Consider the following 14,753-nt stretch of genomic DNA (forward strand, 5'->3'; position numbering starts at 1 on the left):
ATCAGAGCTGTGTGAACAATACCTGCGTCAGCCCGTGCCTGAGATGCATCATCAGAGCTGTGTGAATAATAACTGCGTCAGCCCCGTGCCTGAGGTGCATCATCAGAGCTGGGTGAATAATAACAGCTGTGAGCCCGTGCCTGAGGTGCATCATCAGAGCTGTGTAAATAATAACTGTGTCAGCCCAGTGCGTGAGGTGCTTCATCAAAGCTGTGTGAATAACAACTGTGAGCCTGTGCGTGAAGTGCATCATCAGAGCTGTGTGAATAATAACTGCGTTAGCCCCGTGCGTGAGGTGCATCATCCACATTGCTCAGGTCACCCAAATTCCTGCACTCTCTACCACACTGCTTTCAAGAACAGCATACTCTTGCACACACTCTCACTGCTCACCAATTCAAAGTTTGCTAAAAATTTTATGCAACACATTGTCATATAAAATGCCAATAACTCAAACTTTAATGCTGCGAGACCTATTGCATTGTGAATGCTTAATAACTGCCTCATCCCCGTGCCTGAGGTGCATCATCAGAGCTGTGTGAATAATAACAGCTTTGAGCCTGTGCCTGAGGTGCATCATCAGAGCTGTGTAAATAATAACTGCGTCAGCCCGTGCCTGTGGTGCATCATCAGAGCTGTGTGAATAATAACTGCGTCAGCCCCGTGCCTGAGGTGCATCATCAGAGCTGTGTGAATAATAACAGCTGTGAGCCCGTGCCTGAGGTGCATCATCAGAGCTGTGTAAATAATAACTGCGTCAGCCCGTGCCTGAGGTGCATCATCAGAGCTGTGTGAATAATAACTGCGTCAGTCCTGTGTCTGAGGTACATCATCAGAGCTGGGTGAATAATAACAGCTGTGAACCCATACCTGAGGTGCATCATCAGAGCTGTGTAAATAATAACTGCGTCAGCCCGTGCCTGAGGTGCATCATCAGAGCTGTGTGAATAATAACTGCGTCAGTCCTGAGTCTGAGGTGCATCATCAGAGCTGGGTGAATAATAACAGCTCTGAGCCCGTGCCTGAGGTGCATCATCAGAGCTGTGTGAATAAAAACTGCGTCAGTCCCGTGCGTGAGGTGCATCATCAGAGCTGTGTGAATAACAACTGTGAGCCCGTGCGTGAGGTGCATCATCAGAGTTGTGTGAATAATAACTGCGTCAGCCCTGTGCGTGAGGTGCATCATCCACATTGCTCAGGTCACCCAAATTCCTGCACTCTCTACCACAGTGCTTTCAAGAACAGCATACTCTTGCGCACACTCTCACTGCTCACCAATTCAAAGTTTGCTAAAAATGTTATGCAACGCATTGTCATACACAGTGCCAATAACTCATACTTTAATGCTGCGAGACCTATTGCATTGTAAATGCTTGTTCCTCTTTGCTGAAGAAAACCCTTGAGAGAGCTGATCGTCCACTCAATGGTTCTAGGCACAATTCATGTAGAAACTCTCCGCGCTTTTAGAGGCTAATCAGTGTAGTCTCTCTTTCTCCTTAAGAGGAGGGAGGCCAAGCAAAGAACTCCAGAAGTGTGATAGACTGACCAACATGAAAACGATGGACTATTTTGGGTTAAAATGAAGCGCAGGTCCTTAGAACCAGTTAGTCATGAAAAAATGTGGTGTATGGTGGATTTACACTGAGAGCCCGAAGTTGCTTCACACATCTAGTCGATGTTATGATGATAAGAAAGGCTGTCCTTAAAGTCAGAAGTTTCAAGGGACAACGGTGCAATAATTTAAAAGGGCTACACATCAAGAAAGTGAGGATTAAATTAAAGTCCTACTAGGGCATCACAAAGGGTTTTTGTGGAAACAAAAGTTGCAAACATTTCAAAAACCTCCTTTCAGTGGGTGATTTGAATAAAGAAAGCTTATCCGGCCGAAAGAGCTGATAAGTGGCCCTTAACTGTGCCCAAAACAAGTCTTTGCTGGAACAGGCACAGAACAAACAGCAACACTTCAGACATCTTTGCGTATGTAGGGTCAGTCCACAAAATTGTCCCAACATTTTTTGTAGGGTCTCCTCATCGCTAAGAGGACATCAACAACTTTGAGGGACAGGTTGAAGCAGGTGAACTGTCGCCGCTCAATATTCAAGCATGGAGGTGGAAAGGGCGCAGTCCTAGTTGCAATACCCTGCCCTCCTACTGCGACAGAAGATTCTCCTGAAGGGACAGCTTGATTGGAGGACAGATGCTCTTACTCAGGAGTTCTGGGTACCACAGTCTCCTGGCCTAATCCGGTGCCACTAGCATGGCTTGAGCCCAATCATTCCTGATCTTCTTCAACACTCAGGGCAGGAGAGCATAGTGACGGAAAGCCATACAGGAGTCCTGAGCTCCACACTAGCTAGAAAGCATCTCAGAGCGAAAGCTTCTTTGGAAATTTCAGTGCATAGAAGTGATTACATTGAACTTCCTTGGTAGTGGCAAAACAAAATTGAGCCAGGGCCACCTCCAGGTGCAGCTGCCATTCGTGATCTGCTAGGTACCCGAGTCTGCCTGCCCTTGCATTTTAAGATCCAGCCAGGTGATTTACCACAAGAGAAATCCCTTAGCGGTCCACCCACTTCTAACAGTGCAGCGCCATTGGACACAGGGCACAAGAACCCACAGTGCCATGCTTGTTGCAGCACCAACCTTCCTTTAATGATTAGCAGGAAGGCCTTCCATGCCACGTGAACTGCCATCAATTGCAACACATTGATGTGGAGTTGTGTCTCCACTAAAGTCCAGAAGCCTCTAATGTCCCCCTCTCCCAGTTGGACCCCCCAACCCAGCAGTGATTCACCGATGACGAGCTCTCGGTGGGGTAAGGAGAGGGGCGTGTCATTGCCACACTTGTGGTCCAGTAGCCACCACTGTAGATCCTTTGCAGTCTCCTCCAAAATCTGGACAGGATCTGATAGATTTCCATGATGTTGCCCGCTGGGATTCTATGCCCAACTGCAGAGCCTGCATGTGCCATCTGGCATGTGTCACTAGCAGGATGCAGAAGGCCAACAATCCCAGAAGCCTCAGAGTCATTTGCACTGAGATCCTGATGTTTCTGCCTCTGTCCTGGATTCCTGGATCATAGCCTTAATGTCCTGGACTCTCCCTTCTTGGGGAAAGGCCCGAAGCTGTACCAAGGAAGCGTTTGCGAAAGAGTCAGGTGATGTTAAAAGGTTCATTGTTATCTGGAGATTGCCTGGGGCGAGCTGGCCTTCAACAGCCAGTCGTAGTAGGGGGAAGACTGGTACCCTGACCTCCGTAGTTGTGCTAAAGCCATGCCTTTGCTTTCGTGAATACTCGAAGAGCACTGGTGACAGCGAAGTGGAGCACTGAGAACTGAAAATGCTCATAGCCTACTGTGAACTTTAGAAGTGCCTGTGGGTCTGCAGTACAAGGATGTGAAAATAAGCATTCTCCAGCTCCAATGCCACCATCCAGTCTCTACTAGCATTGGCATCTGTAATTTGTCATTAGCAGGAAGGATCTGACTGGGTGAAGTTCTCAAATAAGACGAAAGCCTCAAACCATCTTCGGCACAAGAAAGTAGCAAGAATAACACCTAGTTCCCTCTTCCAAAACCAAAATCCCACCTATGGCCCCTTTGGCCTAAAGCTACTCTGTGTTGTAAAATGGACAGATGGTTAGTCCTCAGCAGTCCTGAAGTCGGTGGAAGGTGTGGCGGGGTAGAAAGGAATGGAAGCTTATAGCCCCGATCAACAATTTGGAGGACCCACTTGCCTGTCAATATTGCTTGCCACCCTTGGAGGAAAGTTTGGACCCTGCCTCTGATAGGGTGGCTGTGTGCTGATAAGGACACACTTAAGTGGTTTTGCAGTTGTGGCCACTGGAGGGGCAAGGGATTGGGTGATTACTGTCTCTGCTGCTTTGTTGGACTCTGCCATGACAGGCCTGAAAATCCTGCTGTGCTGTAATAGGAGTCTGGCATCAATAGATGGAAAAGCATCTAACGTAGCCGAGGAGAGGTTGAAATTGTTAGTAGAACTGCCCTGTGGGAGCAGAAAGGCCCAAGGCACAGGGAACCATGCTGTGGCTCTGCTCTCTTTAATACTCACCAAGGCCAAGTTTGCTTTATCAATAAAAATTCATGATCTGTCAAAAGGCATGTCCATTAAATATGCTTCGATGTCCCCAAAAAAGCTTGTGAACCTCATTCAGGTGTGGCACCGGAGGGTACCATGTTACCCATGGCACGTCCCAGGCAGTCCATCCAGTTTTGAACCTAAGCCAAATTTTGCTACATCCCTGCTGTACTGAATAGACTGCGTAAGAGATAACCACAGCTCGTTCCGATCAGCCGGTGGAACTTAAGCCACCATATACCAAAGGGCATGGAAAGATGGCAAAGGAGGTAAATGGCATTGATTAATCTCAGAGCAAGTTTCATGGAGAAGAAAATTCTCTTCCCAAAGATTTCTATTATTTTGGGCTCACATTAGGAGGAGTGGTAGGGAAGGCATAGGGGGCGACCCTGCTGGTGGGACTCTCACGAGAGGGATATCGTGTTAAGAAGGCAGGATCGCCAGATGCAGGACAGCAGTGGCAGGCAACCTGTTTATTAACTGGGGACCCCAGCAAAGGCTTAGCACAGGTACCCTGAAGGGTGCCAGTAAGTAACTTGTCAGATGGCAGCAGTGGCTCATTGAGAGTCTGATAGTTTATAAAACTTAATGTGTTAGTTTTCACTTCAATGCTTCACAATTGTAAATGTAACACCTCAGCTGCCCTTTGCATCACTGCAGCGAAAAAGGTGCTTTCATCCATACCATGCCACTGGGGAGACACAAGGACAGTATCAGAGGAAGTGTCAAGCCCACTGGCATTCTGAAGATCTTCATACTAGATGAACATAACTATCCGCATCATTGTTGCTCGATTCGGTGCCAAAAATATGATGTAAAATCTGGGCACTACCATGTAGTAAGACAGTGTATCAGAATGAATCAGAGGTGTTGGCAAATGGTTGCACTCCAGTAGACGCCGGGCGTGACTTCATACGAAGTCGTGGCGGATTTAATTCGGAGTTGGATAGTACAATAGGCTGTATATCGTCATCTGGCATCAAGTGTTGGCAGCAGCGTTGATGCAAGCAGAACCAGTGTGCAGTGTGGCGATGGCGACGGAGACGAGGTTGCTGAACCCAATACGGGCTCAAGGGGCATAGATGGCGCTGAGAGCAAACCCGCCAGTGGAAGTCTGACTGGAGACCCCTATAGATCCTTTGGGCCCAAAGGTGCAGAGGGAACCAGTGAAGTGCAGAAAATCTGGAACATAGCCTCCCACCAGGGGCGGCCTTAGGCATGTGCAAGCTGTTCACCTGCACAGGGCCACCAAACCCCAGGGGCCACTATGTCAATATATATCCATAATATAATAATCCTCTGAGGATGGATACATATTTGCGTGGCGGCCCCTAGCAGGGATTTGGCGGCCTCCGGCTCTGTTCCACTTCCAAACACCCTGACCCCCTCCTCTTCAGGCTTTGGAGTCGTGGTCTGATCCCAGGCACCACCATCAATCACCCTTGGGCTGAAGGGTGGTCTCTTCAAGGGCTGGGGCCCCTCTGCGCCGAAGGGACCTGCGCGATGCCTTTTTTCAGGCACATGTTAAAGCAGTATGAGGAGTTTGGGTACACAGGGAAGACAGTGTGAGGAGCTTGGTGCACATGAAGAGAGTGGAAGGGGTCTTAGGCACATGGAAGACTGGTGTGAAAAGCATGAAGCAGATAGGAAAACAGTGTGAGGCTCTTGGGGCACATGGAAAATGGGATAAACTTGAGGCCCATGTGAAGTGTGAGGAAATTGAGGTATATGGAGCTAGTGTGAGGGTGGCACATAGACTGACATGTATTGTAAGCTGCCCCCATATTGAGAGTGAAGTTCTTATTTAAGCGTTTGTCCCTTAGCATTGTCATACTTGTAGGTTTTCCTTCTTATTGTAAAAGCACGACTACGAAACTCAGAATGTAAATTAAACTGCACTGGATGGGCTTCGCAGAAAGAAAGGAACTGACGTCAGGGCACATGGGTGTTGCTTACATGGGGCTCCACTTGTCCTTTTCTGAGTGAACGATGTTGGTGCGGAGCCGCACAGCACCACTTAGTGGCACGCAGGAGAACTGCTCTAAACGTTTCTTGATCCAGTCTGAAGCATGGGAATTATTCACACGGTGAGGAATCCACGCTTAGAAGTGTCCATGAGAATATTTGCTTACTATTGTAGTGGGAGGCACCCACTGTGAAGTACATGTCGTATAACAGTGATAAATTGTGCATGCAATGTCTATTTTGATAGTTCACTGCCCTTCAGCTAGGTTTCCGTTATACAAGTACCATATAAATGCATACTGCAGCGTTGGTGACAGACCAGTAATAAAGATCGGGGCATCAATTTTAACCAATTTATAACACTGATGCCATTCAATCTATTGATATTTGCTGATTTAGGTTCTACCTAAACGTGATGAAGATTTAATTGAATTAGCATTCAATGATATGGAATAATGCATGCAGATATTTCAGTTTCCAGTAGAGCACAATGGGGAATTTTCTAGCTTCAATTAAGAAGGGGCTTATCCTGTGAATACATTATAATGACACAATCGAAACAATATACATACTACGAGCACATGGTCGTTTCAGCCAGTTGCAAAACAGTTTCTCACAAAACCTTTCTGTGAAAACCGTCACAACTGTTGCAGTAGACACTGCTTCCTACCAAATATCTTCTTAAGATGTTTCTTTGCACTGTTTAATTCTGCTTGTATTCCAACACTAGAATAAAGAAACAGCATACATTATGCTGGTAGAGAGGTTATTGTCCAATTGTTTAACAATTACTAGCTTGCAGAATCTTATAACTGAATATGAGGTAATACTCATCTCTCTATCCAAATTAGAACCCAGACTTCCACTCAAGGTAGGAAGGGAACTCTACCTGGTGGATGGAAGCAGTTATGGAGGGAGGGAGTAAGAAGTAGAGGATGTGGACATGGGTGGACATTACATGCTCTATCCCTTCCCCTGGTATATAAGGGAGAAAGACGGGGAGGTGGTTTGCAGAGGAGAGGTCTCTTATCAGATGTGGACTGGTCTAGAGACATGTTTGTGTCTTTAATTCCATTTAGGTGAGACAATCATTTTCCCCTTATTACAACTTTGAGCAGCTCTGTTTGATTGTGTTTTTTCTTCCCCAGGTACAGGCAGAAATAAAGAAAGCCTGGTTTAGAAGGAACTTGAACCTCGACATCAAGCAGAGAGCCCGCGTCACAAGCACAGGTGGTAGTTGCCACTATGGAGGAGTAGTATCCCATACCACTAACAGTGTCTGTATGAGCCTTGCCAATCACAGGGCATCAGTTGGAGGATCACTACAGGCCGGAAAGCACAAGGCACTACCCTGCCAGTCACTAAACAACGTGCCTGGATGCGCCCAGTGCCCATCTAATCTGGAGCATACCATGCCCTCTCCCGCCACAGAGAACCCTCCCAGGGGCGTCATGGAGGACTACAAAGATACCTGCTGTTCCCACGCAATGCACCAAAGCAGCACCAGCCTGCAGATCGAACTGGAAACAGTACTGTGACAATGGATCACGGTGCTCATTTTGGGGGTTGCTCTTCTGCCAATTACAGCCGCATGACTGTGGCAGGAAACACATGAACAATTCATCACTGTAACAGATCCTGGCTGTGTAACAGGACGTTCAGTGTAACTTTGGACAAAATGTACTCATCTTTATTTGCCACAGTTACTAAAATCTGAAAAATGTAAGTTCTTTGTGAGGTTGTAATGAATCTTTCTCACATTTGTGTTCCCTTAATGTGTTGGAATTATACGCCATCAAAGTGAGACAGGTCACACAGTTCCCCTTCTACTCTTCAGTAGCTACATGATCCACTAAAAAATTAGTGGGAGAGGTGTGGCGCAGCGACCAGAGCGGCTGACTCTGGAGCACAGGGCTCGCGGTTCTATGTCCGACAATGGCTCAGCTCGGCATCATGTGACTCTAGGCTATATAGCTCACTTAAACTCTCTGACGGCTTCCAGCTCCTGGATACCCTTGAGGGTGGTACGTCACGCTTTACAAATATGGAATTTAGCATATATTTTTAGAATTATCATCAGGTAAAATAAATCCAGGACGAAGCCTATGTTTACAGCGCAGCCACTATATCAGGAGTCATTACACTGTGGGAGTTACATCCGGAGTCTTAACGTGGCTGGTAAGTTTTCAGTCTTTTACTTTGCAGATTAGTTAATTTAGAGTGTCCTAATCTTAAAAGTATATATATGTGTGTATATTATACTCTCTCTCTCTCTCTCTCTCTCTCTCACTCTCTCTCTCTCTCTCTATATATATATATATATATATATATATATATAGATATAGATATAGATATATATATATAGATATATATTGTACTCGCGGTCGCCAGTAGATAGTTGTAGTTAGGGCCTTTTTCCATAGGAAAAGTGTTTTTTGTTTTCCCAATAACTTTGGTGCGGATGACGAATCTTTGGGAAATTTTTAAAACTCGTGGGGAGCTCCGGTCAGCTCCTGTCTTAAAAGTTTCGGGATGATTTGGCAAGCAGGGGCCGAGAAAAAAGGGGGATCCCAAAGCGTGTTTTCTCCATGTTATTTTCTATAGGAAACCTTAGACAAGGCTACAGCTCGAACTGCTGAGACCTTTTTTGTTAAATGGTGTAAATCCGTTCAGTAGTTCCTGAGAAATTAAAAAAATAGAGGTTGGAAAATCAATCTCCCATAAGAAACTTTAGACACGGCTACAGCTCGAACTGCTGAATGGAATTACACCAAATTTGGCAAAAAGGTAGCCCTTGGTTCAGAAAGAGACTTTTTTTTAAATGGTGTAAATCCGTTCAGTAGTTGCCGAGAAAATAAAAAAATAAAAGTTTTGATATATAGAAGCGCGCTGGATACGCAGACCCTCACGACTACGAGCTTTATTCTAATTGGCTGTCAACACTCTAAACCAGGAAGTGTTGGCAGCCATCTCGTGACAGGCTATGTCCCGGGACATGCCATATTGTGATTGCAGGGGCCCAGGGGGGCCCCCGCAGCCCTAGGGATCGCCACCCCCCGGGGCTTTTTATTAAAAAAGGGTGGGGGGCCTCCAAGGCCCCCAAGCCCCGGGGACCGCCACCCCCGAAGCTTTTCTTAAATATTAGAACCTGTGTCTGGGGGCTCGAGCCCCCACACATACCCCAGAGACAGCCACCTCCCCGGGGCACTAACTATGTAAATTCGGGAGTCCGTTAGGGACCCCCGAGCCCCGGGGACCACCACCTCCCCGAGGCTTTGCCAATGTTGGGAGGGGGGCCGCGCAGCCCACCTCCAGGAGCCCTTGATGGCCCTATAGACCGCCACCCCCCAGGACCCGGCTCCTGCAGTGTCCCGGGGTGCCCACCCCCGGGACACTGCTGTTTGCAATGACAGGGCGGGAGCAGTGCGGCTCCCACTCTGTCATTGCAAACTGCTTTGCTTCATTGAAGCGAGAGCAGGGAAGCCTGCTCTCGCTTCATAAAAACAAATCAGATTGCTTTTCCACACAGGGAGCTGCATGTCAGCAGCTCCCCATGTGGAATAGCAATGCTGGCTCCTGCAGGATGTGGGGAGCCGGCGGGACCGTGGGGGCATTGGGGCTCCCCCCCATGTTTCACAATGGATAGGGCCTGCCCCGGGTGATGGGGTCCCCGGGGCTAGAAGTGGCCTGGGAGAGGGGCCACGTGGCCCCCATCCCTAAAATAAATAAAACATTCTAAAAATTAAAGGCTGGCCCTGGGGGATGGGGTACCCGGAACCAATGGAGGCCTCAGGAGGGGCGGGGGGGGAATGCAGCCCCCCTCCATAAAAAAAACCCAAATATTGTGGCCATGCCCCTGGGGATGGGGTCCCCGGGTCCGCAATTGGCCACGGGAGGGGTGCCCCCGCCACTCCCTTCCCGTTATTTTTTTTTTTTAAAGGGGTCAGGCCCTGGGGGATGGAGTCTCCAGGGTCCAACAAAAGGGAAAAGAAGGGGGCCACACAGCCCCCATTCTAAAAAAAAAGAAAAGACTGCGATTGTGCCGGAGGCCCCGCCCCCTCCCAGCAACATTCTGCGAACATGCCCTGTGGGGCTTTTTAAATTGGGGAATTAATTCCCCTTTAATACTGGGGGTCCTTTGGGGCCAACTAACCCACCAGTTACCTCCAGTAAGCGCCACAGGCCTGTGGTCCCTGCCACACCCCTTTTTACACCTCTCTACAATGCAGCTCTGTGGCACTTGCTGGAGGTACCTGGTGGGCTATTTGGACCCCAGGGACCCTCAGGATTCAAGGGGACTTAATCCCTCAACTTACAAAAGGGCCAGGGGGCGTGTTTGCAGAGTGGCTTTTGTCTACCTCTCACCAATCCCACTGCGTTGGGCTTACTGGATGTAAAAGGTAGGCTAGTTGGCCCCTAAAGGACCCCCAGCAGTGAAGGGGACTTCATTCCCATCCAAGAGCGTGCCAGGGAGCGCGTTTGTAGTGTGGTGGGCAAAGTGGGCATGGCCTGGTACGAGTACTTATCCAATATAACAAAGGGGAACCCCTGACTAACTAATGTAGGTATAGAAACAGAGGAAAATCAGAATTCACAAAGAAAAACCTTTCTCTACCTGTATATAGTTGGCCCCCAAGGATATCCTTGGGGGCCAACTATCCCTCTTGTTACCTCCAGTAAGTCCCACACAGTGGGATTGCTAATACCTCTTCGGAGGCCATGGTCCCCAGCCCTAAAAACACTCCCGCCCTAAGCACTGAAAGCAGCCCTAAAAACGACCTCAACCCTAGCCCTAAAAATACCTTGGCCTCCCGCCTTGAGCCCTAAAACCCGGTCGCAGCCCTGAAAACTACCCCGATCCCAATCCAAAAAACAGAAAACTACTCACCAAACCGCGTACCGATCCTTCTGGTTCCTTCCATTCTCATCTGGGCAAAAAGTCCCCCCAAGTCTCTACCACCTTCCGCACCGAATCAAGAGTGCTGGCTGCCTTTACCACATACATTCCTTTACTGCCTATACAACAGAATTTGTTGAAAAGGCATTCATGGTAAAGGCAAGTGTGGTAATGCATGCATTGTAATGGCATGCGTGAGTCCGACTGTGTTGATAATGCTGTATTCCATATATATCTATATCAATTAAAATTATAATAATAAATTAAAATAAATGTAAGTAATTGTTAAGCCAAAAAGTATTTAATAAGTAACTTAAAAAATAACATTAGAGCATGGGGTTATGGTTTAAATTTGTACCGTTAATAAAGGTTAACCAATTGGTTTTTAGGGAACATGGATGGGTAGTGAATAGCGCCAACAAGGAGTTTTTAGGGTTCAGGGATGGTAAGTAAGGAGTTTTAGGACACAGGGATGAGTAGTGTATATGGATATTAAGAAGGTTTTTTGCTCAGGGACAGATAGTGTTTACAGGTAATAAGGGCTCGTTAGGACTCGGTAATTTAAATGTAAAATTAAATTAAATTGAATTAAAATACAAGTAATATGAATTTAGTATAGAGCACAATTATTAAAATATTTAGTTACATTTGAATTAAATAATTACATTAAATGGAATTATAATACAAATGTTTAAGAAATTGGGTTATTAGTTGGCGGTGGGGGTGGGGAGGGCCCCACTCAAGCAATAAAAACAATCTCTGTCAGCATGAACCACAAAAGTCACTAAGTAAATGGTGCATAATCCTCTGGTAGCTTGGCACAAAAGCAATCAGGCTTAACTTAGAGGCAATGTGTAAAGTATTTATGCAGCACACAATGACTAATAAAGTGAGAAACAAAACACAAGGCAAATCCCAAACCAATTTAGAACAATAGAGATAATGTTAGTGAATAAAATGAAACCAAAATGACAAAACAACAATACGCAGAACCAGAATTATGAATATTCACCTTTTCAGGTGAAAATAGTGCCAAAAGGCCCAAAGCGCTACTCACGGATATCTGGTCAAGCTTGACCTGGTCAAAGTAACAAGTTTAGTCCGACCACAAGAGGGCATGGGTCGGATAAAGGGGCCACGTTAGTTCGGGTGAAGAGTTTACTTTGTCCCAGTCAAAGTCCATCTGAGGAGCCTCAGCTATAGTTTTGCATTAGCGGGGGCCTCAAGGACATCATTGTCAGGCAAGGCGCAGGTCGTGGCTGGTGCTTTGCGTTGACTCAAGATTCAGGCGGTTACTTTTTTACACAAATTGCAGGGTGCTGTCAGAACTTCATGTTGGAGGGAGACACAGCCATCGTTGCTGATGCAACAAACTCTCTCACAGTCCCAGAGAGCCCAGAACTTCTGGATTTTCACCTGGAGTTCACTTTAGGGACAGGAGGAGTACACGCTCATGTCAGCCAAGTGCCCAAGTCCTGGAGGGCATTTCTTGGAGCTCAGGACTCACTCCAGCAGAGGAGAGAAGCAGTGCTCAAGATAGGTCCAGTTGGTGCTGGCCAGCTGGGCAGTTGCAGGAGCTTGAAGCTTGTTGTGTCCCTTTAGCTCAAATAGGAGGTCAGTCAACTGATCCCTGGAGTCAATTCTGGGTATCCTGGGTTCAAGGCAAGCAGGTCCAGTCATCCTTCTTTAGACAGCAGGGCAGTCCTTTTTCTAAACTGTGCACAGGCCGAGGTTCTAAGGAGAGGTTCTGAGGGTGCCCCTTTTTTTTACCTTGTGCCAACCTGTGTGTGGTGGTCCCTTTCTTTATCTACCCCTCATCTGTTTCTGGGCTGTTGTGCCCATTCCTGTGCACTTGGCTCCGAACTGTCTAGGGAGCCAAAGACATACAGACCTAGGTGTGGACTGCATACAGTGCCAGCTTTAGTGCTTGTGGCGCCTGTTTCAACAATCTTCTTTGGACCCCCCATGACCACTTCCTCGGATTTACTCACTACCACCCAGCACAAGTGCCCTTCATCTCTCCATAGCCCCTCTTTGACACACATTTTAATTGGTAAAGGCTATCTTTACCAAACCACTCAGATAGCCACATAAAATACAGCTCTTGTCTTTGCAGCAGGCATAGTAACCCTCTGCGCTACTTTATGGCAAGTCAAAGCTGACACTAGACAAAACTTCAATCTCTTTCTCTTTCTCTAAATTACATTTTAAACAAGCAGAAGAAGTATTTCTTTATTAGCTCACAGAGGGATAGCAAATTAAGTGTAATAAAGTAACCCAGTGTTAGTATAAGGGAAGGATAGCCTTACAACAGTGAAAAAACGACTTTAGAAGTTTTCGTTGTCAGGACAGTTCAGCACACTTTTTAAATAGCATGCACCCTGCCCTATAAGCCTTTAGGATCTACCTTAGGAGTGAATTATAAGTATTGAAAAGTAAGGGTTCGGCCTGCAAAAAATTGTTTATTCTGCCATGTCAAAATCAAAAAGAACAAATAATGAGCAGAATGCTGAACAAAGCAAACATTCACGCCCAGTATCAAAAGATCTGGGTTTAATCCATTGTTCTTAAGCTCACCATGCCACTTCAGTTTGGACCCAGCCATATGCAAATCAGTCTTGACCCTGCTCCACATGAGTACAGTCCAGCCTGAACTGCCAAGCCAGGTCCTCCATGGACCAGAAACAAGCATCCTGGGATCGGTTTCGGGGTATCACCCCTCATCAGCCAGGTTCGCTTGAACCCAGTGGCACAGTGAGCACGGGACCCACGTCTGAACATACCCTTCCCACTTAGGGCGACAAAAACTAAAAGTACAAATGATGGACAGAATGCTGGACAATGAAAACATTCACCTCCAGTCACAAAGATCTGGGTTTAATTCATTGTTCTTTTGATAACCACACCACCCCAGTTTGGACTCAGCCATATCCAAATCAGTCTTGACCCTGCTCCTCATGGGAACTGTCCAGCCCAAACTGCCAATCCAGGACCACCCTGGACTGTAAACAAACATCCTGGGACCGGTTTTGGGGTATCACCTCTCATCAGCCAGGCTGGGTTGAGTGTAGTGGGGCAGCGAGCATGGTACCCAAGTCTGGGAATACCCTTCCCACTTAGGGGGACAAAAGCAAAATGAACAAATGATGGACAGAATGCTGAACAATGCAAACATTCACCCCCAGTCACAAAGATCTGGGTTTAATTCATTGTTGTTTTGCTCATTACCCCACCCCAGTTTGGACCCAGCCATATGCAAATCAGTCTTGACCCTGCTCCTCATGGGAACAGTCCAGCCGGACCTGCTAAGCCACCTCCTGAGACATGTTTTAAGGAACTACTTTACTGGGAGGCACAATGAGAGTTGCCAACTAGTGGCATTTAATTTACAGACTTTGGGTACACGCAGTACAATTTTCTAGGAACCAATAATGAAATGTAGGCCATTCGTACCATGTTTAGGAGGGAGAAGACAAGCACTTTACCACTGTTTAGCAGGAGCAAAGTGTGCAGAGTACAAAAAGTCTACAAAAAATGGGCTTAGCAAAGGAAGGCAAAAATCTATGTTGACCCCGCAGAAAGGACCCGGGTCCAACTATATGGGCATATTAAACTTGTTGTATAAATTTAGTTAAGAATACATATTGATATAATTAAAATGAATGAATGAATGACCCGTATTTGTAAAGTGTGCAGCTACTCCATCCAGACGGTCCAGGCACTGGCAAGTTAGCAAAGTGCATACCCTGCACGCCTAAGTTTTTTAATAGCCAAGTTTTCAGCCATTTTTTGAA

The 14,753-nt window shown here is 46.7% G+C and overlaps 1 protein-coding gene across 1 annotated transcript in view; it reads left to right on the forward strand.

The window, feature by feature from the left end:
* The window catches only part of LOC147716934 (parathyroid hormone/parathyroid hormone-related peptide receptor-like), a 296,895-nt gene extending 288,581 nt beyond the window's left edge, over positions 1–8,314 (forward strand). The window contains exon 13 of the mRNA XM_086919829.1: positions 7,211–8,314. Within this exon, the coding sequence (XP_086775955.1) occupies positions 7,211–7,600 (390 nt within the window). The 3' untranslated portion in view covers positions 7,601–8,314. The remainder of the gene's footprint in view (positions 1–7,210) is intronic.
* The last annotated feature ends 6,439 nt before the right edge of the window (positions 8,315–14,753 follow it).

The sequence above is a fragment of the Lissotriton vulgaris genome, chromosome 5 (assembly GCF_964263255.1).
Source record: "Lissotriton vulgaris chromosome 5, aLisVul1.2, whole genome shotgun sequence".
NCBI classification, from domain to species: domain Eukaryota; kingdom Metazoa; phylum Chordata; class Amphibia; order Caudata; family Salamandridae; genus Lissotriton; species Lissotriton vulgaris.